The following is a 25,855-nucleotide window of genomic DNA, read 5'->3' on the forward strand; positions in this document are numbered from 1 at the left end:
AGCCGTTTTACCTGACGCTCGTGGTCGACAAGGCAATAGACGTCAGCACTCGTGTGAAGACGCTTCGCGCTTGATGAGAAGCGTTTTCACACGAGTGCTGACGTCCATCGCCTTGTCGACCACGAGCGTCAGGCAAAACGGCTTGAGCACGTCGGGCACGAGCTCGGGCTTGGCGTTGATCGCCAAGGTGAACCGTCGATCGTCCGGCGTGTCGCTTGGCGTCTTGATCGTGGTGCGGTTGCCGTCGGTGTCCACGAGGCAATCTGGTTGGACAAGTCGAGCTGCGAATCCGAACGCCGCCTTGTTTGACGAAGCGGCGATCAAGACGGGCAGCAGCCCATAGCGCGTCGCCGCCGAGGCAACGGCAAGCTTGACGTCTACAGGTACACTTACTACGACATGGACAATGAACCATTGTAGATTTGCTGCTGACGAAGCCGTTGCGTGCGCTGCTCGCTTTCCGCGTCCGCGCCTCTCGACGCATTTGTATCGGCGACACACAACAGCTGCGAGCGACGGTCACCGCTCAAGCAACAAAGCGCGCCAGATATGACCGCTCGCTTTTCGAGCGATTTGAGACTACGTGTCGAAGCTCCAGGTACGTCACGCAGTCGCAAGATGTCATTTTCTAGCGAGCTCACACCATTGCTACCTAGATACAGTACCGCATGCACCCCCTCGTGGCGCATTTCTTGTCGGCCAACGTTTACGACGGCAGCCTGAAGAGCGGTCGGGCCGTGTTGTTCTGGAGCCGTTCAAACACGGCGCAGCTATTGACGTTTTACGACGTGCGCGGCGAGGAGCGCGATGCCAACGGCTCGTTCTACAACAACGCGGAAGCTGTCTTCATCATGGACATGGTACACCGCGTTTGTGCCGTCTCCGTACCGGTATGTCCCATGCAAATGGTGTAGGTGCGCCACATCAAGACGCTGCGAGCTGGCGCGACATTGTCGTACGCGATCCTGTCGCCGTACACGGGGCAAGTGGAGCTGCTTCGGAAGAACGTCGCCGCCGAGACGTGGACCGACGTCCAAGTCAGCTCGATTGACGCTTTTCAGGCTCTTCCACGATCTCGCTTGCGTATATGTTTCTCATTTATGTGCTCAAACAGGGACAGGAGGCCGATATCGTTTTGATGAGCACTGTCCGCACGAGTAGTCCAGGCTTTCTCACGGACTCTTCGTGCGGACAGTGCTCTTCAAAACGATATCGGCCTCCTGTCCCTGTTTGAGCACATAAATGAGAAATATATACGCGAGAGAGAACGTGGAAGAGCCTGAAAAGCGTCAATCGAGTTGACTTGGACGTCGGTCCACTTCTCGGCGGCGACGATCTTCCGAAGCAGCTCGACTTGCCCCGTGTACGGCGAGAGGATGGCGTACGACAATGTCGCGCCAGCTCGCAGCGTCTTGATGTGCATAGGGACGAAAGGCGCATTCGGTTTCTTGTAGGTCACGCAAAGTAGCTCGCCTCGGCCTCTGGTACAAGATGGCTCAGCAAGCGTTCAAGCTAAGACGCATTTTGTGACCAACGAGCAGCCGTTTATGGAGCTTTGTGACGACACGGAGACCGACGCCGCGCTCAGAGCCCACCAAGCAAAGGTGCACAAGGCCCTCCTCGAGATGTCTGCGGTCGCGCCAGATGTAAGAGATTCAAGTCGCGATCAAGGTGACATCACGCTCGTGTTGCAAGGGATGTGTGGGTCTCCGATCGCTCGGCGAGATGCCGATCATGGCTGACATCGTCCTCTTTACACAGCTTCATGCGAGCGAAATACTCATTCTCGATAGAGCACCTCGGCATGTGCTGCCCGCAGGATGCTGCATCGTTGTCAAGCAGTTTGCCAATGCGACGGATGCGATTGGTTTCCCGGTGCCTGGCGGACCTTGAAGAAGGCAAAATATCGGGGCCTGACTGTCGAGCATTTCTTTGATGGCGACGCGTTGCCCGACGCCGTGCTTGGTTGAGATGGTAGACCAGACGCCGTTGGAGACAAAGCGATGGGCCAACTTGGCAGATCCCTCGAGTGCATCCACGCGACCCTCGCGGGTCAGGTTTCCATGTCGACTATCCGATTCTCTTGAACACGAAATAGCCCTAACAATTATCTTATATACTAGTGTCCATCGACATGTGTAATATACAAGTTGTCGTACCAATCTGCAACCTCCCTCACTTTTGGACTCCAAAGGATTGTGCTGATGCACGGAACCCGTTCCTCGCGGGCTGCAGCTGCTGCGAGTCCGTCCGCGAGGCAATTATACCCCACTATCCTACTAGGATGAGATCTAATCAACCCGTGGTAGTCGTTGAGGCGAATTGTCAGTCCCCTAACCCCTCTCCAACTGCAACCGCAGTCATGCTTCTACACACTTCGTACGCCAGCACTCTTCCACCACTTGGTCGTGCCACGACGGCTCCTATGTACTAGACGATATTAACATTTGAATATTGCTAGCGATCGACGAGCGCCAAGATAAAACACGAATGGCTTTTCATACAGTACCGCCCGCTCACTCGCAAAATGCGGATTATAAAAAGGTGCTTTTTGGCCAATCAGCGACCGCCGTGCCATTGCTCCAATCACAATCGATTTGGCGGCTTTCCGGTCTTGCGATGGCAACGATATCGGACCCGCAGGCCCGGCGGCTGCTCGACGCCGTCGACGTCGCCAAGCGCGCGCTCGCAGCCTTTGACGCGACGCCGCTCACGCCGCCTTCAGTCGTCGTCGTGGGCATGCAGGCGGCGGGCAAGTCGTCGCTGCTCTCACGCATCGCCGACGTCCCGTTCCCGCACGGGACCCACGACGGCGCCTGCACGCGCGTGGCGTACGAGCTCACGCTGCGCCGCTGCGACGCGCACGAGGCGCCATCGACCAAAGTGCTCGCGCACAAGGCCGCGCTCTCGGATTTCGTCTCCAAGGAGCGCCTCGAGTACGCGCAGAGCCTCGTGCTGCAGGGCCAGAGCTACGACTGCCACCACAAGGTCCACGTCGTCAAGGCCGACGCGTACCTCCCCGAAGCCATCCTCGTGGACCTCCCGGGCGTGCCGTACGAGCACTGCAAGTCGGTGTCGCACCAAGAAGACCGCGACGTGCTCGACCTCCTCCGGACGTACATGGAGCCAGAGCACGGCCTCATCTTGCACGTCGTGCCGCTCAACAAGCCATTGGAAGCGATCCGGTCCTGGGACCTCGTGCGGCAGATGGACCCGAGCCTCGACCGGACGCTCAACATCTTCACCATGGGCGACCTCAGCGACGACTGCCCGGACGCCGAGTACATTGCTGCGACGCTGATTCCGCGCGATCTACTCGTGCCGTCGGAAGCCATTTTGATTCTGGACCACGACGACGACGCGACCGAAGGTCTCCACACGCTCCTCAACGAGCGCATGCTGCAGTACGTCATGGACATGAGTCTGCCGGCGCTCGAGCGTCAGATCCAAGTGCATCTCGGGACGTGCGCGAGTACGTTGGCCAAGCTCGAGCAGCAGTCGTTCCGGCTGGGCTTGCTCATGGCGCGCGAAGTGCACGACGTGGCGCAGTCGATTCGAACGATCTTTGACGCGTTCTTGCCCGAGCTCCGCGTCTCGATGGAGCGCGTCGTCCATGACATTCTCGCGTGGGAAATGACGCCGTTCGGGTCGATCCAGTCGCTCGACGACCGGCGCCTCGACCTCGCGGCCTTTGAATCCCTCGGGAAGCTCTCTGGCGACGCGGCGCTTCTACTCGACCTCGTCGTGGAAGTCAAGGAGATGACGTTTCGGTCGCGCGGCGTTGCGAACGAGTCGTTCCACCACCCGCGCATGCCGCTGCAGAAGTGGACCGAGGTCTTCGCCACGCACACACACAGCATCATGCGCACGTTCGTCGATGAGCTCTTTGGGCTCTTCCACGACGAACTCCGCGCCAGCGTCCACGGCAACGAGCGCTACACGGACTCGATGCGCCACATTGGCCTCCGCACGTTGCTGAACGCGCTCCAAGCGACAAAGGCCCGGGCGACCACGGTCGTCGAGAACATCCGCGACTGGAACCTCGGACCGGATCTGTACACGACCAACACGGAAGCGCTGGCGGCGGCGTCGCGCCCGAGTGACGCCGAAGCGTCATTGCTGGCGCAAGCCGTGGACACGCGGCCGCAGTGGGCTCCCCACTTTGAAGCGCTCTTTCACATCCGCGGGTTCCTCCGCGTGCAGCAACACCTTGTGGGCGATGCGATGCAGCGCGAGATTCTGCGGCTTCTGCGCGGCTTTATGGCCGACGTCGAGCGGCTTTTGCATGAATGCATGGACGAGATGATGAGCGAAACGGAGAAGAGCCAGCGACGACCGCCCACGGCCGAGATGGGTGCCATCGGCCGCCGCAACGAGTGGCTCGCGCGGCAGCAGGCGCTGTACGAAGCCCTCGCAGGTCTCGGCCGGTACCTCCCGCCCGTGACCGTCGTCTCGGGCCGTGACCCCAGCGAAATCAAGCGGCGGCGCATGGTGTAGCGTAGCGTACAAGCTCCGAGGCACGAAATATAAAGACGATTCCATCGACCAGCAACACGACAGAAGAAGACGATAATACGGCGGATGCAAAGGGGTCGATATTGATGACGCGATGTCGTCATTTGTGTCGTTGGACGATGAGACAAGAGAGCCTAGAACCTCGACGTGTTGCTGGCCTTGACCGGCAAAACACCGGGTTTCCGGGACCCGACGCGCTTGGCCTTGGGCATCGACGCCGGCTTGAGCGAAAACGTCGCCGTGTTGCCGCGCAAATACTTGTTCTTGGCGCCGTCGACCTTGTTGAGACTCGCGAGCAAGTGGTGCTACAGTCGCGTTTGAGTTTCAGTTGGAGTTATGATGAGAGAGGAGAACGTACGAGAGCCCGCGTGGCCTTGGTCGAGTCCCGCACGCGCTTAAGCCGGCTCATGTACCGGCGCGTCGTGCCTTGGCGCCGCAGCGAGCGCGACGACGCAGCGTTCTCGTCGTCGCCAGCGTCGCCTTCCATGTCCTGACTCCCCGTCGAGGCGCGGTGCCCGCTCCGTGCCGTCGTTTCGTCCTTCTACAAGACGGTGGTTGATACACTGATACTTGTGGAAACGCAAACCTTCTTGTCGAGCTCTTGCTCCCACATTTTGGCGCACGAGTCGTGGAAGAGGTGGCCCGTCGCCTTGATCGAGACGCTCGACGTGTGCCGGTTCCACTTCTCCTTCGAGTTGTAGTGCTGGCCCATGCCAAATGGCGGCTTAGAGAGCACGACCTTGCAGTAGTGGCACGTCACGGACGCGGGTGCCATGCACTTGGCCTGCGCGCGGCGGAGCACCATGACTTGGTCGTGGAGATCGGTGCTACATAATTTTGATCAATTTCGCACAATGGAAATCCGTGAAAAGTCATCCGGCATACCGAATGAGCGCGTTTGCGGTCTGGTAAATGTTGTGCTCGTAGTTGTACGTATCGAGCATGCCAAAGATCGTCGGACGAAAGTCGCCAAACTCGTCCTTGCCGTGCTCGTTGGTGATCTTGAAGAGAATCGCTTGCAGCGAGACGCACGAGGCCATGCGCTCGAGGATGATGCGAATGAGCTCGTTCACGGCGATCTGGAAGACCGTCTGCGCACCGCGCGTGCTCGTGCGGCCCTTGGTCTTGGACTGCATCGCCTTCTTGACCAGATTCTGCACCTTGAGGCACTGGTCGAGGAGCGTGAACCAGAGCTTCTCGCTCTGGTCGTCGCGGTGCCGCGCCGAATTGCGCTGACACATGGCGATCGCAACATCGAGCGTCTTCATGACCTCTTTGCCTTCCGGGACACTCTCGATAATGCTCTCTTGCTGCCACCCGGACGCCTCGGCCGACGACGCGTTCACGCCGCGAAGCGCGGGCTTGAGCACCTTGAGCTGCTTCTCCATGCTCGTGAGGATGATCGTGAGCGCGCCGTTGACATCGCCTGTGCGCTCGAGGAGGTACGCCTCGGCGTCCGTGATCTTGAACTCCTTGCAGAGCTTGAGGCACGTCTCGACCTTGTAGCTGTCGTGAGCCGCCAAGTACGGGAAGACCTGCGTCGGGTCAAACTCGCAGAGGAGCCGAATGAAGCGCTCCTGGACGGCGGGGTCTTCGGCCATTTGGAGCACCGCTTTCTCGCGCTCGAGAAGGTCGCGGATGACGTCGGCCGCGTCGTCGCCGTCGCCTGACGGACTCCCGAGGATGTGCCGGAGGTAGGTAAACTCCCACTTGGCGCCGGTTTTGCCGCCGACGCTCATGAAGCGCTGGATGAGCTTCGTGTTGAGCGAGGCAAAGTTCTCGAGCATGAGCACGACAAACGTGTGCGCGTCGACATCGAGGAGGCCGCCGCAGTGGTTGACGATGCCCATTTCAATGTCGGCCTGGCGCGCCTTGGCCGCTTCGCTGTTGGCCGCGTCCCCGTCGGCTTCGACCACCTTGTCGCGTTCTAGCCATGTGGTATGAGCCACCTTTGATCGCAGCCAAACACACGTACCCGAGCGGATGTAGGAAAAGACACTGAGCTTGTACTCGAGGTCGGCGTCGGCCAAATACGCCGAGATCGTCTCGTTGAACTCCCCACGGGCCTTGTGGAGCACGACCGCCGCGCCTATCGCTGCGTATGAGATCGGAGAATCTTATGGAGACGCGCACGGTTCATCGACTCCTTGGTGACACGCCGGAGGAGCGCGCCTTGGTCGTACGACGTCGGCGACAGCGTCTGGAGCAGGCGCACGAGCATCGCTTGGCGACCGGCCTTGTCAAAGCCGTCGTCGTCGTCGGTTGAAAGCGCCTGCGGGCCCGAGGCGAGGAAATGCAGAAGCGAGTCCATCATCCACTGGCTGTTGACGCTGCGTGCGCGGGCGTAGCTCGGCGCATCAATCGCGCCGCTGCTGAGGAGCCGCGCTTCAAACATGTAAAAGTGACCTTGGTCCGACGGGCTAAAGTACGGCGACGACGGGAACGGCGAGTCGTCGGTCGGAGTACCCACGAGGATCGACGCGAGGCTCAGCACCATATCCATGCGGGACGGGCACTTGAGCGTCAGGTTGCTGTAGCGCTGGGACGTGGTCGCCGACGTCGCCTCGCCGTCAAACTCGACGCTCGCGTCGTCAAAGAGCCGCGCGAGGATCTCAAATACCATCTTGGCGTCGAGCTGGATGAGCGGGATGAGCCGCGGGTACGATGCGTCTCCGTGGCCCGGCGGGTGGCGTTCAAAGAGGTGTTGGGCGACGCTTGCAATCATGCGCTGGTGACGCGACGCCGTGTGCGGGTGGGCGGCCACGACCTCGCGCTTCGGGAACGTCTTGCCCATGAGCATGTAGGAGATGTAGAGGAGGCACTTGTACAGGATCATGCGTTTCGCGCGCGCATTCGTCTCGTCCGCGTCCAAAAGACTCTCGTCCAGCGGCATCGGGGTGCTTGCGCCAGCCGCCGCCAAGAGCAAGTCGATCGGCGTCGTATAGTCTTGCTTGGCTTCGTTGTAGAGGTACACCATCGCCGTGTGGAGGTTATGGGCCTGGCACACGCGCAACATCGCGTCAAAGTCCATGTCGCGGACGCGGAGGTGCAAAAGGCACTTTTCAACGAGGACGAGGTCGCCGATCGCGAGAAAGTGTGCCACGAACGCATCGAGGACGGTCGGCGAGAGCACTTGGAGCTGGTCGTTGAGCACATAGGGCGCGAGGAGGCCCACAAACACGTGCGCCTTCTCCACGTCTTGGAACCGCTTGAAAATGTCGCCAAAGAGCAAGTCGGTGCGGTGGATCTGCGCGCAGTACTCGATCGCGACGCCGGCCAGCATTTGGTAGTGCGAGATCGCGAGGTCCGCGACCGACGACGACGACGGTGCATTGCCGATCGCGAGCCGCACATAGTCCATGAGGAGGTCGGCGACGCGCTCCGCGACACCAATGGGCACGACGCTCTTGGTGACCGTGCCGGACCGGGCGTTCTGGAACGCGGCCTCGAGCCGCTTGGACACGTCGGGCGCATACGGCGTCTCGCCGACGCACCACCGGACGCCTTCGTCCGCATTGTCTTCGTACCGAAAGACGTCTTCCTTGTCGCCCGTGCGCTGGTTGGTCTGGCACATGCGGAAGATGTCAACGACGCACTGATCCTTGTGCGAGTCGGTGAAAAAGACGGGCGGGAAGCGATCTCGCTCGGCGCGCGTCGCCGCGGCTTTCGTGAGCCCGTCAAAGTGGTCGAGCGCGAGCCCGAGGCCTTCGAGCCACTCGCCGTCTTCGATGAGCGCGTCAATGCGCTGCGTCCACGGCTGCACGCGCGCCGTCTGCAACTCCTTGAGGCCGAGCAAGTAGAGCATTTCGTTGCACGCGCGAAAGCTACCATGTATCAACTTGATACATCGACGAGACATTGCGAGACTACCTGTTGGCAAAGCTCCGGCCATTGTTGCCGCGGTACGACGCGTACACAAGACCCATCGCGCTCACATCGACGATCTCGAGCTCTTGGCGGCTCATGGTGTCGTAGACGCAGAGCTCGTCTTGGTACGTCAAGTACATGACCACGTGGTCGCCGAGCCACTGCGTCGCGACGACATCGCTTGTCGTGCTCATGTGGTTGGTCTCGGTAAACGTCGGCCAGCCGTCTTTCGCGTGCACGTGGCGCGGCTGGAAGAGAATCTCGAGAAACTGCATGTGCTTGCCCCAGCCGCGCGCCAGCATTGGCGTTGGCGTGTCATTGCGCGCCCCACCCGGCAGCGCGACCCAGGCGAACGCGAGCGACGGCAAATTGTCGTTCGTGAGGCCATCTAGAGACGCGATTGGATACAAGCGACGTGATTTAAACAGAGGAGTCGGTGTACCAGGTTTGAACCAACGGTGGAGAATGCGCACCTCGGGCTCGATCGCGACAAGGAACGTGACCTTGTCCGTCGAGATGGCTGCAATGCAGTACGTGTCGGTGATGTGCCCGACCTTGGCATGCCCTGCGGACTGCGGCAGGATCGCGACGCTGAGGATCTTGCCCGCCGACCCGTCGTAGATCGGGTCCGTGTCGACGACGTAGACGTAGCCCATCATCTTGGAAAAGTTGATCTTGTTGGCCATGCCACTAGTAGACACATGTCAAGCATGGATAGGCGGCGATGGAGGAGAAGAAAACGCACTTGGCATCAACCGAGAGAATGCACGGTTTTTGGTCCTTCATGAAGAGAAGGCTCACAACGGGGCAGTCGTGCGCATCGGCGACGACCTTGAGCGACGTGCCCTTGAGCATGTCCCAGAGCACGATGCGGCCGCTTTGGTAGCCGCAGACGAGAAAGTCGCTGCCGGGTGACACGTCGATTGCCGTCACGGCGCCGTCTGCATCGTATCATGAGGCACAGGCAGGAGAGAGATACTGTAAATGGATGTACCCGAGTACTGGTCGTGGCCAGCATCCATCGTCGTGTTGCGGAGGACATGGCGGATGTTTTGAAAGTGGTCGAAGACGAGCACGAGGCTCTTGCTCGTCCCGATCGCGATGAACTTGGGGTGGATCGCGACCACGGTTGGACTCCCAGGACCGTTCTCGCGGAACTCGGCGTTCTTGGCGAGTTGCTTGGAGATGGTCTGCATCGGCTCGACCTTGACGACGCCGCTCCCGCCGGTCGACTGCTTCTGCTTGAGCTGCAGCGCGATCTTCATCTTGTCGAGCGTGTTGGTCTCTTTCCGCAGCTTGAGCGCCTGCTGGTGCACGCGCATGCGGCGCTTCACCGCGAGCGGGCTCACGAGCACCTCGGTCGGCGCCGCGAGGAAGGCGTCTTCAATCGCTTGCGCGACCTCGAGCGGCGACTTGGTCAACGCACCCACGGTCGATGGGCGGGGCTTGAGCATCGCGCGGTGCAAGAGCGGATTCTCGACCGACAAGCCCAAGCTCGAGGTGGCCGCCGGCGCCGGCGTCGACACCGATGGCCCATCGAGCTCTTCGTTGAGGATCTCCTCGAGCGTCAAGGCCGCTTGGATCTCGTTCAGGTCCAGGTCCACGAGGTCCTCGTTGTCGCTGTCTTCGGCGAGGAGCTTGTCGACTTCGCTGAGCTCCATCGTGGGCGGCTGCTGCTACTGACGCCTAGGGAGTTTACGATTGGGGCTAACGTCCCGCTAAGTCCGAACCCCACGCAAGATACTATGGGCTGAACGCACCCAACTTTGAGACTGAACGCACTCCACTTTACACTTCGATCTTCTGCATCCCTCCGTTCTCGCGGCTTCTCGCAGCGACCTCTATTTGCTATGTGAGAGCGCTTTTCAAATGCATGGGATCACGATGCTGCGTCTGCCGGGCTCGCTCTTGCTCTGACGTGACTCGGTGGCAAATGTGTAGCCGTACTTAATCGAGCCCGATTTCAGTCAGTTTGAATTCTCAACACTATTACACGCAATATGGATCGCACGGCGTAGAGCATGTTGAATAGTGTTGTGTGATGGCGTGGCAGCACGAGAGACAAGCGGGGGACCCAAGATGCCGCCGTCACAGCGCCGCAGATCGTCGTTGGTGCAAATGATCGCGATAGATAAGCTTGAATACAAGCAGAAAAAGCACAACGACGTCTCAGCCAATATACACACAGCAGACGCTTCGATCACGAGCGGACGTATCGGCGCCTGCTAATTTAGCACGCGGGCAAAGTCCTCGTCCTGATGGGTACGATGTGAAGGTTCTTCCGTTGCCTGACGGCCTGCTGCGAGCTGGTTGTGCGTTGCGGTGAAGCGACCTCCTAGGAATACGAGCGCAACTCGTCGAGGCTATATCGAGGGACTAGCTGCATCACCCAAACTATGTGCAAATCCGAGTCTTGGAGTAGCCGACGATCGACGATGCTAGCGATCATCTCGACGTACGTCTTGCATCATCACTGCCGTCCTTGCCAGCACGAGTAACACTGGTGCGCAGCTGCTGCATAGGGTTGTAAGATCATCACGCGACAGCGGCACTGCAGTCGCTTGTCGTTTGCTTGAATCACCCAATCGAGCAGGCAGACGCACTCGAGACTAAAGACATCTCCGCAAACAGGACACATCGATCTATCGTGCTCATATTGGGCGTTGGTGTACTTCCTAGAAGGGGACCGTCGGTCACGTCCTTCGTTCGGGGCACACGGCGGCGTATGTCCGTGGTGCCATACTATTATTGTCTCTATTTCTTGGTCGATTGTCGTACGCATCGCGCGTGGGTCGAGTCGAGCGGTTCCTAACTAAAGGTGTGCCGGCCCTTGGCTTGCACAATGTGGTGGCGGTGGCGCCGCGCCCGCAGCCGCCGGACGACGCGCTTGTACACGACGTAGGCCACGATCGGGAGCGCCAAAAGACCCGTGTTGGTGAGGCCAAAGGCCGACACGAACAAGTGCCGGTCGGCGCAGAGCCCGAGGCTGAACGCGACCACCTGCGCGGCCAAGAGGATCGCGACGCTCGCGATGAAGGCGGCGACGACGTGCAGAGAAAAGCCCGCGTCATCGGCGGCGGCGACGGCCTACGCAAGAAGATGAGCGCCGGCGCGTCATTGCAGAGAGGCCACCTTTGGCGAGCGACCCGGCATGCGTGTTGCTGCGTCAAGAAATCGGCGTGTGTTGCCTGCCCATCCGGATACGCACCGGTCCCATATTTGAAGCAGATGGCGCCGGTAATCAACCCGATTACCACAAGAAAGGCGCCACAACGTTATCACGCGCAGCGGTCACGCCGACGACCGTGGCAACGAGGCGTGCTGAGCTGGCTTGCTGTTGTTGCTTCGCTGCGGGGACAGAGGGCTGCCTTGTCACCGTGAAGGCGATCGATCCTAGCTGCAAGAAGGCAGCTGTGCATGCGAATGATTACCAAAGCGGGTCGCTTGGATAAACGATGGCGTGGTTCCCGTGCCGGAGCACGTCTTCTTGGTCAGCGACAGCGCGTCAAGTGCAGCACACGTGACGTGTCCCAGAGCACACTCGCGTTGAACGCACGCCACCGTCACTCGTCCTGTCGACGCTACAGGGACCGATGTTCACCAAACTCGGACACTGCACCCATGACGCTAGTAAACGGCTCGGGCCGTCCATGCAAATAGTCTATCGGCTCATCGAGATGTTTATCCAAGCAACCCGTTCGGGTCATCATTCGCACGCACCGCTGCGTTCTTGCAGCTCGGATCGCCTTCACGGTGACGGGAGATTCCAGTGCCATGAAAATGGCGCGAACCAGAAAAAAACGCCAGCTCTGGTTACGGGTCTATTTCGAGCCTTTTGTACATGCTATGATGGCGCGGGTGAGCCCGAGGACCGACGCGGCGGCGACCAGTCCGCTCACGACGCTCTTCGGCACGCCTTTTCTCGTACGCAAATGCTTCCATGTGCCAGCCTCCAACAAGTGATAGATCCAACACGCGACAGTGCTGCCCGAGCTGGACTCGACGGGCCCGACGCCCCGACGCCGTCTCGCATCGCACCCCAAAGTGACCTTCCAAAGCATTGGTACAGGAATGGCTTCTACGCATCATGCACCTTATTTCCGCAGGCCAGCTATCCGAGCAGCAGCAGCAGCTCGCCGCCATTGTCCAAGGGTCCATTGACGACCTCTGGAACGCATGCGTTGGCCCCACAGCAGCCTACGCGATCGACTTTGATATGTACACGCGTTTGCACGCGGTGGTGAGCCGCTTCTGCGGCGTCCCGTCGCCGTCGCACCTCGAAGACGAGTGGGTGTTGGACGCCCAGCAGCGCTCCATGATCAGCTTTGATCGTTTCTCAACCTTGCTTCGACAAGTGAGCCTCGTCCCACCTCTTGCTCGTCGTCATCCTGACACGGTATGTGATGTCCTAGATGGGCGAGGAATGGCGAGACAAGCTACACTTTTCCAGCGTACGCTTTGCATCATGATCCCATAGAGACGATGGACGTAGGCGGCGACATTCCTCTCGTCGCTCGTGCACGAAGTCGTCGACTGTGGTACAATTTAGTTTCACGCCACAAAAGGGTCAACTTACCTAGATGTCCGGTGCCTCAAGACGATCGACCAGGTGCATACGAGCTCGACAGCGACAACGTTTCGTACTCTCCTCGCGATGCGAGCGGCGGGCGGGTACTGGGACATGGACAGCAGCCTCGCTGCCGTCTTGAACCTCGACTTGAGCCAAGTACTGCTTGTTTTCTTTTCAGTGTAAAGATGAGGATCGAACCGTGCCGCTAGCCCAAGACGCGCTTCCAAACAACCGAGTTTGTGTTTGACCAGCTCAACGCACTGGGCGCCTCGGACGCCGAGTGGTACTTGCATAGATGCAAAGTGCAAACACGAGCATATAGCCGCGTGCTAGGACGACGCTGCGACCCGTGACGCTGACGTGGCTCATGCAGCACCACGCCGAGAAGCACCACAACGAGATCCAGGCGCTGATTCTGCGTCTCGATGTGCGCTTCGACGTCTCGCCGCTTATACAGCAGCGACTCGAGCCGCTCGACGACTGCGCGCGAGGCTTGACGCTCCACGCGCTGTTGCTCATGGACAACGATACACTTGTCCACACGATCGAGTGGCTGCGATCGCTCTCGAACGAGATTTGGCGCGTCTTTGCCAGTCCGTTGGGCCTCGCGGGCTTGAGCACGGCCGACCTCGTCGCCGCCTACTTTGTGCGACTCGCGCACTTTACGCTCAGCTCGTCCCTCTACCGCTTTCTCTCGACACTCGGGATCCTCGAAAAGCAGGTAGACGATGTTGATGTGCCGGAGCGACTACATGAATGCAACAGGAGCTGCTGCTCTTTCTGCACACACTGCGTCCCGCGCAGTACGAACTCTTTGTCGAGAGCATCCAGCAGCCTGCCAAAGGACGCGGCAACGGCGTCCGGAGCATGCTCGCGTTCTACTTGTCGCTCTCGCCCAACGCGCGCATGACCTTGCTGCAGGAGCTCCAGCAAATCCTCTCGCAACAGCAACAGTTCCCAACGAGCACAGTCCTAGCGAACGTCGCCTTGCCGGTACCAGAGCTGCAACCGCCGACGTCCACGTCCAAGACGGTGCTCGCTGCCACGTTGGCGGCCAAGCCGAATCTGCTCGTCAAGATGCCAGTGGTCGAGCGCAACCCATTGCCCCATGTATGGACGATGATTGTCCATACTGAATGTCGAGCTCACGGAACCAATTCTAGAAACGCAAGGTACGGCGGCCAGGGCTCCAGCCGCTCTCGACGCCCAAACACGCCGCGACCAAATCGACGGCGCATCGTCATCGCCATGACGCGCCCCTCTCTGTGCCCAAAGTGTCTGTCGCCGACTATACGTACGTGGACACGACGTCAGTTCTTGTGTAATACTATTGCATCAGGCAAAGCACGGCGTGGCAAAATGCCGTGGCACAGCCCAAGGTCGTGCTCATGAACGGCGGCGTGTACCGGCCGACGACGACGACGACGCGGAGCAAGCCCATCGACCCCGATCGGCACGAGCTCGAAGTCGCCTACTTTGTGACGCCCCACGTTACCGTTCAAGAGCTAGCGTTTCCATTTCCAGAGCACTGCAAGCCGCGGGGGAAGCCGCACGTGGCGCTCGACACGGTCGGCTTGAGCTCAACGTGGGTCCACCGCCCCGCGACTCGAAAAGAACACTCCTAACTTAGTAAACCTTGGCCAACTCGAATCTCAACTGCCGTCAAACACCACTCGTATGTCTTACTCCTGCATTCGATAGCACTCATTTCTTAATTTTGTGGCATCTTCCATGAAAATGGCTCGTGCGTCGGCTGCGACGTATGCAACCGTGTAGCGGGGCGAGGGTGATGAGGACGACGACCACATCGTACTGCTTCTGTCATCAGCGAGCGACGAGGTCCACGCGCAGGCGTCGAGCGAGGAGTAGAAGGCGACCAAGAGGCCATAACGACACGGATAATTACAACGCTTTGAGATTTATCTTTTAACACAAGTGAGTGATGTTTACGCGGTCGGGTTGGTCATCGAGACGACCCACTTTTGGTTGGCGTCGGTCTTGTCGCAGAGCTGGGCGACGACGTCCGCCGTCTTGGCCGAGCCCGAGAGGCAGAGTGCGAGCGACGTGCCGTGGTTGAACTGACCGGTGACGTCGTTGAACTGCCACTTCTGCGTCGCGCTGTTGGCGACGCACGCAGTCGCCTTGACAGGCATGTCGCGCGCATACGTGGCGAGGTCGAGGCACGTCTTCTCCTTGGTCGAGAGCGTTTGCGCGATCGGGTCGTAGAACCAGCTCGCCGACGTCTGGGCATTGGTCGAGACCGCCGCACCGGACGCCGAGAGCCACGCCTTGCCGCCGAGCTTGATCTGGATCGGCTCGGCACCGATCGGGCGCATTGTGATCTTCTGGTTCGGGCCGTTCCAGCACCACCACATCTGGACCTTCTGCTTGCCGTCGTCGTACGTCATGGACGGGTCCGAGTCCATGCAAAAGTTGGCGCCGTTCTGCGTCTTGACCGCGTTGTTTTCGATCTTCCACTTTTGGTTCTTGTTGGTAAAGTCGCAGTTCCACAAGTGCACGTTCTGCCAGTCGTTCGAGCCGTACGAGTCCAAGCACTGGTTGGCGCTCTTGGAGCGGAGCACGCTCGTCGTCGGGTCCCAGAACCAGATCTCGCTGTCGAGGCCTGCGCCGGTGGCCGGCGTGTCCATGCTCAGACGCGTGTACGTGCTCGTGAGGTACCCGTCGGCCTTGAGCACCTTGTTGCCCGCAAAGAGGCGGACCGCGATCGGCGCCTTGCCGACGTTGGCCTTGACGATCGGGTCCTTCATCTTGCGGTCGACGTCAAAGATGCCAAAGTTGCGCTCAATGATGTTGTCGCCAAAGCTGAGGTCGAACGACGCAAAGTAAAAGTAGTTCATCTGCATCTGCTCCGCGACCGTGAGGAAGTCACGCGTGAAGATGCGCTCGGCCTCCGGCGACGCCTCCTTGATGGCCGTGTTGTTGCCCGCCGAGCTCCAGCCCGTCTCGGACATGAGCACGGGCTTACCGGCGGCGCGGGCGAGAGCCTCGACCTTTTGCCAGTGCTGCCACATGGTGAACGCGCCGTTGGCCGGCTCGACGTTTTCCCACATCGAAAACTGGTTGACCGAGACGACGTCGACGGCGTTGTAGAGCTTCGGGTAGTTGTTGTAGATGTCCATGACGTCGGCGATCGTGACCGGAAAGTCCAGCTTGTTTTGGCGAAGGAACGTACGGGTCTGGTTGAGGTGGGCGATCATCGCGTCGACGCCGTTCGTGTTGGCCGTGTCGTTGACGCCGGCGCCGCCGTTGATGTAGTAGCGGAAGAGCGCCTCGCTCGAGACCTGGAGACCGACGACGTTCTGGTTGGTGATCGCGCCGCTCTTGACGAGGCTCTGGAGCACCTTGAAGTCTTCGTTGAACGAGTCGCGGACCTTGGGCGACGCGACCTCCGACCACGTGCCGATCCAGACCTTGAGACCAAGGTTCTTGGCCGACTTGAGAACGCGGTCCAGGCACGGCTGCTTCATCGAGTAGAGGCGCACGACGTTGGTGACAGTCTTGAGCGCAGTGAGGTCGGCGGTGATGACCGCCTGGTCCTTGCAGCCGCCCCATTCGCTCGTGCGCGTGTCGTAGTTCATGCCCCAGAGCGAGCGGTCGAGCGCGGCCGAAGACGCGAGGCAGAGGGCGAGGAGAGGCAGCGACGACGGGACCTTCATGATGATGTGGTGGCGGCGAGGCGAAAGCAGAACTGACGCTACGCCAGCAGCAGAAACGACTGCGATCACATGGGCAAATATCCACTTGGCCTCGCCGCAGTTGCGGTCCAGCCAATGGCATTGCGTTGTATCGAAACAAACGCACGCGATTGGCGCATTGGCGTGCGACGCACATGGTGATATTCCATCGCGCCAGTCGCGTTGAAGGCGCCAAGCGGCCGCGATTGGCAGGCGGCAGCGCTGTCGACGGGTTGTGTGGAGGAGCCGCCACCAAGATGCAAAGCGATTCGCACAGGACGCTGGTATCCATACCTGGTCCAAGAAGATGATCGAAGTGGCAATGCATCCGAAGCAGATCTGGGTGCTGGCTCAGCCACCGATCATCTCAAGTGGGTTTGGATACAGCTTCTGCCTGCTACGGCCCTTGTGCGCAGCGAAGACTCTTCGGGGGCATGGTACTAGTATGTACTACATTGCAGCGTAGAGCTCTCTGCCACCTAGCTGTGTGCCGTGGAGCCACAGTGATTCATAAAACCTTGGAGCGAATCTCGCTTGACGCAGCCACAGAATCCGACGACGACGCGCAGTTGCACCAACAAGAGCTGCTCCTGGCTACATGAGACGGCTACTACCTGGTTTGCTCCGAGCAAGACAACGCCTGGCGCCCTCACGAGCGTTTCGTTGGGCAGGATGGTGCAAACAAGAGTGAGGGATGCATCGCAGCACAGCAGTAGTAGCAGTTGGAGCCGCCTCGCGCGGCCTTCTGCCCACAACTTGCATGTAGGCGCCAACACGGTGTACTGCATCGCTGTGCAGTGCTAGCTGCCGTGATGCTACATGCAATCGCGCGCCTTCTCAAGGGCGCGCGAGGCCTGATCGCATGCCAGAGATCACACGCGAAAGAGCGTCGTCTGTATTACTATAGCGGGGCTTCTTGCTTTTAAAACACAACATCCGCGTCCGCCGCCGGCTCGAACGCAGCGAGGATATCGAGGTCCGACGGCGTAAAGACGGGGACGCCCGTCGCGACCTCGGCCGCAGCCTGCGCCTCGTTCTCGAGCTGCAACTCTTTCGCGGCCTGGATCTTGTTGGCCTGGACCTTCTTGATGCGCACAAAGTCTTCACGCTCCAACTCGTCGAGCTCGCGCGAGATGTAGTCGATGACCTTGTCGATGCGCGGAAGCGTCACGTTGTCGAGCGCGTTCACACGGCGGTTCGTGACCTTGAGCGCTTCGTCCAGCGTGACAAACGACGTCTGAAGCGACGCGAGCTTCACGAGCGCCTTGAGGAGGTGGCGGAACTTGTCGCGGCAGTTCTGGATCTTGCCGCCACCGCCAGAGAGACCAATGTTTTCGCTCTTCTCGCGCGCCGTCTCGACGTCCGTGAAGACGGGCAGCTTGACACCCGCCACGTTATCAATGCGGTTCTCGAGGCGGAACTCGGCCGTCGTCACCGACTCGATGACTTTGTGGCGGAAGTCGCCGGCCGCATACTGCGCCTGCGACAGCGAGAAGAACGCATCGGCGGCGTCTTGGGACATGGTCATTTTGGTCTACTCGCGAGATACAACAGGATGATGACCACGCCCTTGGCTAGTGGATCTCGCGAAGCATGGCCTGGAAGCGCATCTTCAAGGCGTCGGCCTTCTTCTTCAAGAGATCAAAGCCTACGACGGGTTAGGTCCTCCTGGCATGGATGGCGGGCGTCGTACCCTTCTTGGCCGCAACGCGCTTGGCCTTGTAGACCGTGAGGTTCCTAGAGAGCGAGCCCAGATGAGAACGATAGAGGAAGGATCAGCGCGGTCGCACATGCGCGTAGGGGGGACTTGGACCGTCGACATGCTTCCGTGGTCTCACGGCCTCTTGCCTCTGTCCCGATGCGAAAACTGGGCCGCAGTCAATCTGCCCCAGGTTTTCAACACTGTTTAAAACACAAAACAAGTCAGAACTTATTTCATGTATTAGTTCAGCAAATGAAAGAAACAATTTCCCATCTGGTACAAGCCGAGAGAGGGAAATCACTTCAACCATGGTGTTTCAAACAGTAGTTGGGTGTTTTTATTCCCCACCTACGCGATGGCGAAGATCGCGATAGGAAGAGGCGCAGACCGTCGCCCGGGCAGCGTCGCGACAGCATGGTCCATGCTGCTCGATGGAAGGTCCAGCATCATTCGCTACCGTATCTCTCATATTGTATCAAAGACGCGACTTGCAGCTTGCATTTGCAGCGTCCATGGCCGTGTGCCACCGCCGGCTCCATGGCCAAGCCTATTCGACGCCACCAAGCATGCCCACTGCCAAGCTTCTCGTTACCGTGCGCTAATGCAATGGCTTGTTTTCTGCTGCCAGCTTCCTCGGCGTCTTGGCCGGCCGCTCGACTGATGGCGACGGTGCCTTGGGACACGGCCACGACACGCGACGCCAGGTATCGTCTGTCGCGCCGAGACAAAGAGGCGGTCGATGGGGGTGCCATGGCATAAGTATATTTGTACAGACGCACCGCTGTGGTCCATCATTGGCTATGCTTTGTACTCGTCGCTATTGTCATAATACTGCTTGGGGTCGGACGCCAGCATGCGCAGTGGCTGGAGGCCATTCGACTTGACACTGCGCGGTAGCAGCATGACGTCTGTCTCACCATCGACATCCATCGTGAGTTGTGGAAGCTGTTTACATCGCACTGCGTCGCCATCTTTCCGACTCCGCTTGGCGTCGTCAACCTGCCGCACGGACGACGTTCGTCGTGATGACGACTCGTCCTTGCTAGTCTTGGACTCGCGCTTGATGTCGGACTTGGCCTCGCTTTTCGGCGCCGCTGTTTTCTTTTTCCGCGTGCTTCCACTGCTGCTGCTTCCTGCCAGTGTCTTGGGCGTCGACGGAGGTGCTTTCTCGTCCGACTTAATGGATTTGCTCGACCTGCTCGCACTGCTCTTCTTCTTGCTGGACGATACGACGGTCTCCCGCGGGGCGAGTGGCGTGTCGAACTCAATCTCAACGGGCAGCGATCCATACTCAGCTGCTCGCGTTCGTACATCCTTCTCGTCACGCAGGCGCTGGTTTTCTTTGGTTGTGTTGGACGACGTTGTCTTCTTCTTCTGCGGCTTTTTGGTGCTACTGATGCCATCTGGGCTGTCCTTGCGTGGCTTGGGTTCGTCGCAAAGGATACCGCTTGTGCTTTCGTCGAGCCGCAGAAGCGGCTTGGTCGGCGGTGGTGTCATGGCCTGGTTGCCCTCGCCGCCAAGCACGTCCTTCTCGAGGCCTTCAAAGTACGGGTGCGAGACGCACTCGGCCGCTGTCATGCGTTCATCCGGTCCCAGCTGCACCGTGCCTTTGAGAAAGGCCATGGCACGCTTTGGGACCTTGCCCATAAACCGCTTTTGCAGCGTATCGGGGCGAGTCATGTCGGGGAACTTCAAGCCCGCAAAGCGCGGGTTGGAGAGGAAGAGCTCCATGTGGTCGGGCGTGAGCGGCCCCAGCATCTTCTGGATCATGTACAGTTGGTCGATCTCCGACTCGCCGGGAAAGAGTGGCTGGCCGTCGAGGAGCTCGCCCATGATGCACCCGATGGCCCAAATGTCGACGCTCTTCCCATACTTGGTCGACCCGAGGAGGAGCTCGGGGGACCGGTACCAGCGTGTTGCGACATAGTCGGTGAGCTCCAACGAGTGCGAGTCGGCCACGAGCCGCGCAAAGCCAAAGTCGCAGAGCCGCAGCGAGTGGTCCGAGTTGACGAGGAGGTTCTCGGGCTTGATGTCGCGGTGCACAACGCCATTCTCGTGGCAGTAGGCGATCGCGCGGCTGAGCTGGTAGACGTAGCGCCGGACGAGCTCGTGGTCGAGGCCCGCGGGTCTCTCCTCCAGGACCTCGAGCAAGTTCTTCTCGACGTACTCGAACACGAGGTAGAGCTTGCCTTTTCTTCGGAATGCCTCCTTGAGGTTGACAATGTTGTCTTGCTTGAGCATCTTGAGCACTTTGACTTCGCGCAGCGTCGTTTTCCGCACCGTCTCGTCCTCTTCGCTCTCCTTGAACTTTTTGATGGCGACGATCTCGCCCGTCTCCTTGTTGCGGCATTTGAGCACGACGCCGTACGCGCCTTCGCCGACGATGCCGAGCACCTCGTACTTGTTCATGGAAACCGTTATCAGTGGTGGTTTTAACGCCAGGAGTTACTGCGTTCGCCAACTCGACGCGGCAGCAACACGACACACTTGCTGCATGCCACTTGCTGCATGCCAGTGTGTCTTTCCATATGCAAGTGGACGCTATGAGGACCATGCAACGCGGACTTTAGTAGGACGAACGTTTGTGTATCGCATGCGGAATTAGCTGTGTGCTACGTGATGTCGGGACTGCGGTGTATTGTCCAAATGACATTAACAATAATGTACTGCTCATGTGCGCTAAGACACCTCAGCGGCCTTAGGTCAAGGAGGCAAAGATAGGCTAACCAAGCGATCCATTCACACCATGTAATGGTGATGGCGGCGATAACGTCTACCCACACCCGTGTGTGGGAAACCACAAATATCGTCGTGCTCTCTTGAAGGGTCGCGTCAATGCACCTCGGCGTATTCGTACGTCATGGCGAAGCAGACACAGGGTGACAGCGATAGAGCCAAAGCCTTGATGCACTTGTATACCCACGATCAACACGAACAAAGTGACAAAATGCACAAAATGCGTGTTGACCACCGTTGTCGGCCTTGGGATTCCGTTCCGGCATCTGAGAAGTGCACGTTGAAGTCAGAAACGTGTGGATGGAGTGGCTTGCTGTGCTGCCGTGGCGACCATTGATTCGTTCTGGCGGCAACCTCCATGGTGCACGTAGGCATGGCGCACGACTACAAGATTGACACAGATGTCTAATGAACAACTCAAAGACTCTCGATGCGACCAGCGAAGGCGCTGCTTGCCAGTATCCACGTATGGACACGAGAAAAGGGCGCGAAATCAGGCACGTCCACTGACTGACCATCACTCCAAGCTTGGTCGCACTTTCGCACGGTATTTCCCACCGTGAAAAACACGGCCCATTCCAGCGAAGAGAAGGGCGACCCAAATAAAATGCACGCGATCCTACCGTTTATCTTATTTTTTGTATGTTGGATCGCAAATAAAACACGACGCAGCTGCAGCATATCATTTTCCCCGTCAATGACGCGTGTAGTTTATCACGTGAAGAAGTGTCGCGCACGCATCGCATACAAAAGCCAAGTCTATTGGAATGCACCCCACAACTGACTACTGTGGATGCAACTGGAGAAGGATAGAAAACCTCTGCCTTTTCGATATTCCGAAGGCACTGGCCGTTTCTATATAGCGAGAACCTCTCAGAACGCATGAACGCAGTGTCAATGGCCAACCTCAAACTCATAGTCAAAAGTCGGAAGGCGAAGACATCATCGGACGCAGCATGGGGGGAATCCTGCAGCGCATGCTCCAAGCCTTCTACACGAAGAAGCTCGAGGTCGTCCTCGTCGGCCTCGAGAACAGGTACGCATGCATGCGATGCGAAGTACGGAGTCTCACATGATGCTGTAGTGGCAAGACGACGCTGCTCAACGTCATGGCCATGGGCCACCCGGTCGAGACGTGTCCGACGATTGGCCTCAACGTCAAGCTCGTGAAGAAGGGCGGCGTGCAAATGAAATGCTGGGACATTGGCGGCCAAGCGCAGTACCGAAGCGAGTGGGGCCGGTACACCCGCGGCTGCGATGTCATTATTTACGTCGTCGACGCCAACGCGGTACGCCCATCCATGCGGAAGCTCGCAATGGCTCATGATGGCATGTAGTTTGACCAAATCTCGCTCGCGCGCAAGGAACTGCACCGCCTCTTGGAAGATCGCGAGCTGGCGACGACGCCGCTGCTCGTGCTCGCCAACAAGATTGACTTGGAGCCGCACATTTCCGAGCCCGAGCTCATTCGCGAGCTCAACCTCGACTACATTGTCGACAACCCGTGGCTCGCCATCCCGATCTCGGCGCTGCGCCTCGTAAATATCGACCAGGTCATCCAGTGGTTGATGAAGCAGTCAGGGAAGGGCTAAGTACTTATGGGAATGCACGATGACGTGGACCATCATGAATTAGCATCTCCTCTAGTTTTGCAAAAGACCATATAAAAAGACAACGAGATGCCCATATTGCATGTTGCATCGACTTCCTCCCTTCATGGCAGCTGTGAGCATGGGCTCCATCCGCCAGTTGCGAGCGATGGGCGATGGGCGAAGTGAGCCCAGCCCCCGAGACGCCGTCAGCCGCGCCCCTTCCTGCGATCGGACGAACGACCCTTCGCTATGGATCGCAGTCCGGATAAAATACCGGAGGATACGCGACCGTGCAAAGTTTCAAAAAAGCTTCCTCCATGGACGACTTCTTCCTCCGCCATGACGTGTACAAGGACCGCGACGTCGATGAGCTTGGCGGCAAGGTCAACTCAGACTCGGAAGCGAGGTACGCCATGACACATGCAAGGTCGAGGCAATAGGCTTGGATGTAGCGACGAGGAGCCGTCCCTGCCTGCTTCCGCCGCCGACCCGACGGGCCCATGGTCCCAAGCCAAGTATGCCCGCCAAGGCAAGCGCCGCACGTTCACGCCTGCGACGCACACGGGGCCAAAGGGCGTTTTGACCGACTACAGAGCGTACAAGCAAGCCAAGGCCGCCGAGCGCCGGCAGAACGAGGCGGTGCGCTCGGCCGTGATGAACCGGATCGCCAAGGGCCACACAGCGCCGATCACCGCCGCGAACAACCATCCGACAGGATTGAGCGACAACGACTCGGACGCCGACTTGAGTGACTTGAGCGACGATGAGATGATGAAGGAGTATTGCGCCAAGCGCATGCTCGAGATGACGAGGGCCGAGCGGGATGGGTACGGCCAAAATGCGTACAAGAACAATCGTGCTTGATACTGCAGTGTAGGCGGCCTGCCTTTGGGACCCTGCAGTACTCGGACCCGTTTGCCTTTGTCGATACCGTCGACGCTGCAGACGCCCGCGTGCACGTCATCGTGCACATGTGCGACGAGGTAAGAAACCAAGATGCAGCAGTCGCTTGGAGCGCTGATCGCATGCATGTGTAGCGCAACCAAGTGTGCGTCGCGATCAACCACTGCCTACAGCAGCTGTGCTTGGCATACGTGCACACGCAGTTTCTCGTGGTCGATGCCAAGCAGGCCGATGCGACCTTTGACGCGAGCGACTTGCCCATCTTCATGGTGTACAAGGGCGGCGTCCAGGTCGAGAGTCTCGTCCACGTCTTCAAGCAGCTCCAGGGCACCATCTCGACCGAGCGTCTCGCATCGCTTCTGTCGGCGTACCTCGAGTAGCAAGTACCATGTGCATAATAGGATGTGGTGTATTTTACGCTCAGACGCTAAAGTCACGGTCGGGGAAGAGCCGGGGCGCCACAAGCGTCCACACATACAGAAGCAGCACCATCCACTGGGACACGATCTGGACCCACATGTTGACCGCCCCTTGCTCTTGCCTAACACACAGAGAGGCGAACATCACGCGCACCATCCCACTATATAAAGCCTACCCATGCAACGAGCCCCATTGCGTGAGCACCATGGCCATGTACAGGCCACCAAAGAGCATGACGAGATGGAATTGCCAGCTCGGTGTGTCGGCGTTCGAGGCGTTGGCCGTCTTTCCAAGTCCGACTAGAGCAGCGTGAGACTTGGCCGCTGCAGAAACCAAGAAGTACCTCGTCTGTGCGGTGCATCTGCAGCGCCGACGACGCCGACGACGACGTCGACCAGCTACATTAGCACGTCAACCCTTGTGAAATCATAGGCTGAATACCTTGTCCACGTAATTGTGGCGGCACCGAGAAGCGCCGATGCGATCGTGTTGGCATGTGCGTGGGCTTCGACAAGCAAGAGCGGGTGCACTGTCCCAGAGGCGTGAGCTTCAATCGGTAGAAAGAGGTCGATGCGTTGGGGTTGGACGTGAGCGCCTGGTAGCAAAGGAAGACGGCGTAGGCGGCCACGATCGACGGCGGCATCAAGCCCGTGCCCGCCCACTCGGTGACTAAAATATTACCGCATCGTATGAGCTACCGTGCAAGGAGGACGAGATGATACATACTGCTAATGCCTGTCGCAATCAGTATTGACACGAGCGTGATCGTGGTAAACGTCGAGCCAATCGCGCAGTCGCCATAGTTCTGGTACTAGTGTACAAGCCACATGTGAGCGATGGAAGATACAATGGCGCCATGACCGACCATGAGGGCGATACCGGTGACCGCGCCACCGAGGCAGACAAGCACGATGGCCAAGTAGATGCTCTTCCAGATCCAGCTACGATTCGCTGGCGGGGATGCGGTGCCGAGGAGCGACGCGGTGGTTTCGGCGTCGGCTTCGGCCGCGTCGATGCGGTCAATGAGGTAGTCCCGGACATTGTCTATCCACCTGCATAAGGTGGGCAGCGCAGATGCATCTCCGTACACATAAAGTCGATGATGATGACGATCTGGAGGACGAGGAAGAAGACAGACGTGACACGCGCCAGCCACGCATAGCCCTCAAAGAACGCTACCGCAACGCTGAGACCATCGCCTAGAGACTTGCATCGTACCGCTTGGAATAAGAAACGAGATCACGACGAGCGCGCCGTAGCAAGGCAGCTGGAAGCACCAGAGGCAGCAGCAGTTGGCGTGCCCTCGCTCCGAGAGCGCGCTCACAAGGACCATCAAGGCGAAGAAGCAGCAGATGGCGAAGCTTGTCCTGCATTGCATTAGTCAAGATGATACCGAATGCGGGCGCGTACCGATACACGGCTTGGTTGCCAACGCAGTGCACGTCGGCGGGGTCGTCGCAGCCGTCGATAGCCCACACGTGCTTGAGGAAGCCTACGCGCAGGCGCATAAGCTCATGGGCGAGCCCTGGCGAGTGGGCCACCATCGCCGAAGGCCCGCAAGGCCGTCGCTAGAATCGCGTTCACGAAGAAGAGCGCAGTGTACGCGACCCGCGTCATCTTCGTCCTTTCTCGCCTTTGCCCAAATGGGACATCAAATTCAACTCCCAGGAATGTGTGTGCTGCCAGGTGGTGGGGTGTCACTCCCATAGTCTGTGTGCACGCAACTTGGCGCTTGCCACCGCCGTCTCCCACAGTAGGCAGTGCCGCGCGTCGACGGGCGACGCGCCACCCGTCAGCACCCGAATCTCAACCCCCATGGTTTAGCTCTGGGTTTAACCATGTACTTTTCAATGGC

The 25,855-nt window shown here is 59.1% G+C and overlaps 13 protein-coding genes across 13 annotated transcripts; 5 read left to right on the forward strand and 8 right to left on the reverse strand.

Annotated features, from left to right (window-relative positions):
* Positions 1-42: 42 nt before the first annotated feature.
* SPRG_08622 (hypothetical protein) lies at positions 43-415 on the reverse strand (the record flags this gene model as incomplete). The annotated part of the gene is made up of 2 exons (XM_012347866.1): positions 43-377; positions 406-415. 2 exons carry the CDS (start codon positions 413-415, stop codon positions 43-45), a joined length of 345 nt encoding a protein of 114 aa, XP_012203256.1.
* A 253-nt stretch (positions 416-668) lies between these two features.
* On the forward strand, positions 669-1,161 carry SPRG_08623 (hypothetical protein; the record flags this gene model as incomplete). Its single annotated transcript, XM_012347867.1, has 3 exons — positions 669-860; positions 915-1,037; positions 1,144-1,161. The coding sequence occupies 3 exons, from the start codon at positions 669-671 to the stop codon at positions 1,159-1,161; spliced, it is 333 nt and encodes a 110-aa protein (XP_012203257.1).
* A 1,440-nt stretch (positions 1,162-2,601) lies between these two features.
* On the forward strand, positions 2,602-4,497 carry SPRG_08624 (hypothetical protein; the record flags this gene model as incomplete). The annotated part of the gene is made up of 1 exon (XM_012347868.1): positions 2,602-4,497. The coding sequence occupies exon 1, from the start codon at positions 2,620-2,622 to the stop codon at positions 4,495-4,497; it is 1,878 nt and encodes a 625-aa protein (XP_012203258.1). The 5' UTR covers positions 2,602-2,619.
* Positions 4,498-4,621: 124 nt separating this feature from the next.
* SPRG_08625 (hypothetical protein) lies at positions 4,622-10,073 on the reverse strand. The gene is made up of 10 exons (XM_012347869.1): positions 9,377-10,073; positions 9,128-9,323; positions 8,825-9,072; positions 8,386-8,770; positions 6,649-8,339; positions 6,491-6,604; positions 5,401-6,442; positions 5,102-5,342; positions 4,874-5,056; positions 4,622-4,820 (listed from the first exon to the last, which is right to left on the reverse strand). The coding sequence occupies exons 1-10, from the start codon at positions 10,041-10,043 to the stop codon at positions 4,650-4,652; spliced, it is 4,938 nt and encodes a 1,645-aa protein (XP_012203259.1). The 5' UTR covers positions 10,044-10,073; the 3' UTR covers positions 4,622-4,649.
* A 1,044-nt stretch (positions 10,074-11,117) lies between these two features.
* SPRG_08626 (hypothetical protein) lies at positions 11,118-11,535 on the reverse strand (the record flags this gene model as incomplete). The annotated part of the gene is made up of 2 exons (XM_012347870.1): positions 11,118-11,469; positions 11,515-11,535. 2 exons carry the CDS (start codon positions 11,533-11,535, stop codon positions 11,191-11,193), a joined length of 300 nt encoding a protein of 99 aa, XP_012203260.1. The 3' UTR covers positions 11,118-11,190.
* Positions 11,536-12,225: 690 nt separating this feature from the next.
* Positions 12,226-14,623, forward strand: SPRG_08627 (hypothetical protein). The gene is made up of 11 exons (XM_012347871.1): positions 12,226-12,306; positions 12,349-12,445; positions 12,489-12,736; positions 12,795-12,833; positions 12,875-12,920; positions 12,963-13,108; positions 13,162-13,235; positions 13,286-13,673; positions 13,718-14,062; positions 14,116-14,246; positions 14,292-14,623. The coding sequence occupies exons 1-11, from the start codon at positions 12,229-12,231 to the stop codon at positions 14,575-14,577; spliced, it is 1,878 nt and encodes a 625-aa protein (XP_012203261.1). The 5' UTR covers positions 12,226-12,228; the 3' UTR covers positions 14,578-14,623.
* Positions 14,624-14,843: 220 nt separating this feature from the next.
* Positions 14,844-16,658, reverse strand: SPRG_08628 (hypothetical protein). Its single transcript, XM_012347872.1, has one exon. The coding sequence runs from the start codon at positions 16,627-16,629 to the stop codon at positions 14,899-14,901; it is 1,731 nt and encodes a 576-aa protein (XP_012203262.1). The 5' UTR covers positions 16,630-16,658; the 3' UTR covers positions 14,844-14,898.
* Positions 16,659-17,569: 911 nt separating this feature from the next.
* On the reverse strand, positions 17,570-18,169 carry SPRG_08629 (hypothetical protein; the record flags this gene model as incomplete). The annotated part of the gene is made up of 1 exon (XM_012347873.1): positions 17,570-18,169. The coding sequence occupies one exon, from the start codon at positions 18,167-18,169 to the stop codon at positions 17,570-17,572; it is 600 nt and encodes a 199-aa protein (XP_012203263.1).
* Positions 18,170-18,221: 52 nt separating this feature from the next.
* Positions 18,222-18,469, reverse strand: SPRG_08630 (hypothetical protein; the record flags this gene model as incomplete). The annotated part of the gene is made up of 3 exons (XM_012347874.1): positions 18,222-18,295; positions 18,341-18,384; positions 18,438-18,469. 3 exons carry the CDS (start codon positions 18,467-18,469, stop codon positions 18,222-18,224), a joined length of 150 nt encoding a protein of 49 aa, XP_012203264.1.
* Positions 18,470-19,739: 1,270 nt separating this feature from the next.
* On the reverse strand, positions 19,740-20,758 carry SPRG_08631 (CMGC/CDKL protein kinase; the record flags this gene model as incomplete). Its single annotated transcript, XM_012347875.1, has 2 exons — positions 19,740-19,762; positions 19,795-20,758. The coding sequence occupies 2 exons, from the start codon at positions 20,756-20,758 to the stop codon at positions 19,740-19,742; spliced, it is 987 nt and encodes a 328-aa protein (XP_012203265.1).
* Positions 20,759-22,002: 1,244 nt separating this feature from the next.
* SPRG_08632 (hypothetical protein) lies at positions 22,003-22,781 on the forward strand. The gene is made up of 3 exons (XM_012347876.1): positions 22,003-22,121; positions 22,170-22,374; positions 22,423-22,781. The coding sequence occupies exons 1-3, from the start codon at positions 22,042-22,044 to the stop codon at positions 22,675-22,677; spliced, it is 540 nt and encodes a 179-aa protein (XP_012203266.1). The 5' UTR covers positions 22,003-22,041; the 3' UTR covers positions 22,678-22,781.
* Positions 22,782-22,977: 196 nt separating this feature from the next.
* Positions 22,978-24,005, forward strand: SPRG_08633 (hypothetical protein). The gene is made up of 4 exons (XM_012347877.1): positions 22,978-23,083; positions 23,130-23,504; positions 23,555-23,660; positions 23,715-24,005. Exons 1-4 carry the CDS (start codon positions 22,995-22,997, stop codon positions 23,958-23,960), a joined length of 816 nt encoding a protein of 271 aa, XP_012203267.1. The 5' UTR covers positions 22,978-22,994; the 3' UTR covers positions 23,961-24,005.
* On the reverse strand, positions 24,001-25,634 carry SPRG_08634 (hypothetical protein; the record flags this gene model as incomplete). Its single annotated transcript, XM_012347878.1, has 10 exons — positions 25,542-25,634; positions 25,411-25,492; positions 25,219-25,367; positions 25,089-25,175; positions 24,866-25,044; positions 24,727-24,811; positions 24,531-24,669; positions 24,344-24,398; positions 24,176-24,285; positions 24,001-24,121 (listed from the first exon to the last, which is right to left on the reverse strand). The coding sequence occupies exons 1-10, from the start codon at positions 25,615-25,617 to the stop codon at positions 24,001-24,003; spliced, it is 1,083 nt and encodes a 360-aa protein (XP_012203268.1). The 5' UTR covers positions 25,618-25,634.
* Positions 25,635-25,855: the final 221 nt, after the last annotated feature.

Source organism: Saprolegnia parasitica (assembly GCF_000151545.1).
Source record: "Saprolegnia parasitica CBS 223.65 unplaced genomic scaffold supercont2.39, whole genome shotgun sequence".
NCBI classification, from domain to species: Eukaryota; Oomycota; class Saprolegniomycetes; order Saprolegniales; family Saprolegniaceae; genus Saprolegnia; species Saprolegnia parasitica.

Excerpts from the sequence above, each read along its gene's own strand:
- SPRG_08627 (XM_012347871.1), top strand. The coding sequence starts at position 12,229 with ATGATGGCGCGGGTGAGCCCGAGGACCGACGCGGCGGCGACCAGTCCG. Across the intron at positions 12,737-12,794 it reads TCTCAACCTTGCTTCGACAA|ATGGGCGAGGAATGGCGAGA; the intron begins GTGAGCCTCGTC and ends GTGATGTCCTAG. Across the intron at positions 14,247-14,291 it reads GTGTCTGTCGCCGACTATAC|GCAAAGCACGGCGTGGCAAA; the intron begins GTACGTGGACAC and ends CTATTGCATCAG.
- SPRG_08633 (XM_012347877.1), top strand. The coding sequence starts at position 22,995 with ATGGACGACTTCTTCCTCCGCCATGACGTGTACAAGGACCGCGACGTC. Across the intron at positions 23,084-23,129 it reads AACTCAGACTCGGAAGCGAG|CGACGAGGAGCCGTCCCTGC; the intron begins GTACGCCATGAC and ends GCTTGGATGTAG. Across the intron at positions 23,661-23,714 it reads TCGTGCACATGTGCGACGAG|CGCAACCAAGTGTGCGTCGC; the intron begins GTAAGAAACCAA and ends ATGCATGTGTAG.
- SPRG_08632 (XM_012347876.1), top strand. The coding sequence starts at position 22,042 with ATGGGGGGAATCCTGCAGCGCATGCTCCAAGCCTTCTACACGAAGAAG. Across the intron at positions 22,122-22,169 it reads CTCGTCGGCCTCGAGAACAG|TGGCAAGACGACGCTGCTCA; the intron begins GTACGCATGCAT and ends ATGATGCTGTAG. Across the intron at positions 22,375-22,422 it reads ACGTCGTCGACGCCAACGCG|TTTGACCAAATCTCGCTCGC; the intron begins GTACGCCCATCC and ends GATGGCATGTAG.
- SPRG_08625 (XM_012347869.1), bottom strand. The coding sequence starts at position 10,043 with ATGGAGCTCAGCGAAGTCGACAAGCTCCTCGCCGAAGACAGCGACAAC. Across the intron at positions 8,340-8,385 it reads GGCCGGAGCTTTGCCAACAG|CTTTCGCGCGTGCAACGAAA; the intron begins GTAGTCTCGCAA and ends GATACATGGTAG. Across the intron at positions 6,443-6,490 it reads CTTTTCCTACATCCGCTCGG|AACGCGACAAGGTGGTCGAA; the intron begins GTACGTGTGTTT and ends CCACATGGCTAG.
- SPRG_08628 (XM_012347872.1), bottom strand. The coding sequence starts at position 16,629 with ATGAAGGTCCCGTCGTCGCTGCCTCTCCTCGCCCTCTGCCTCGCGTCT.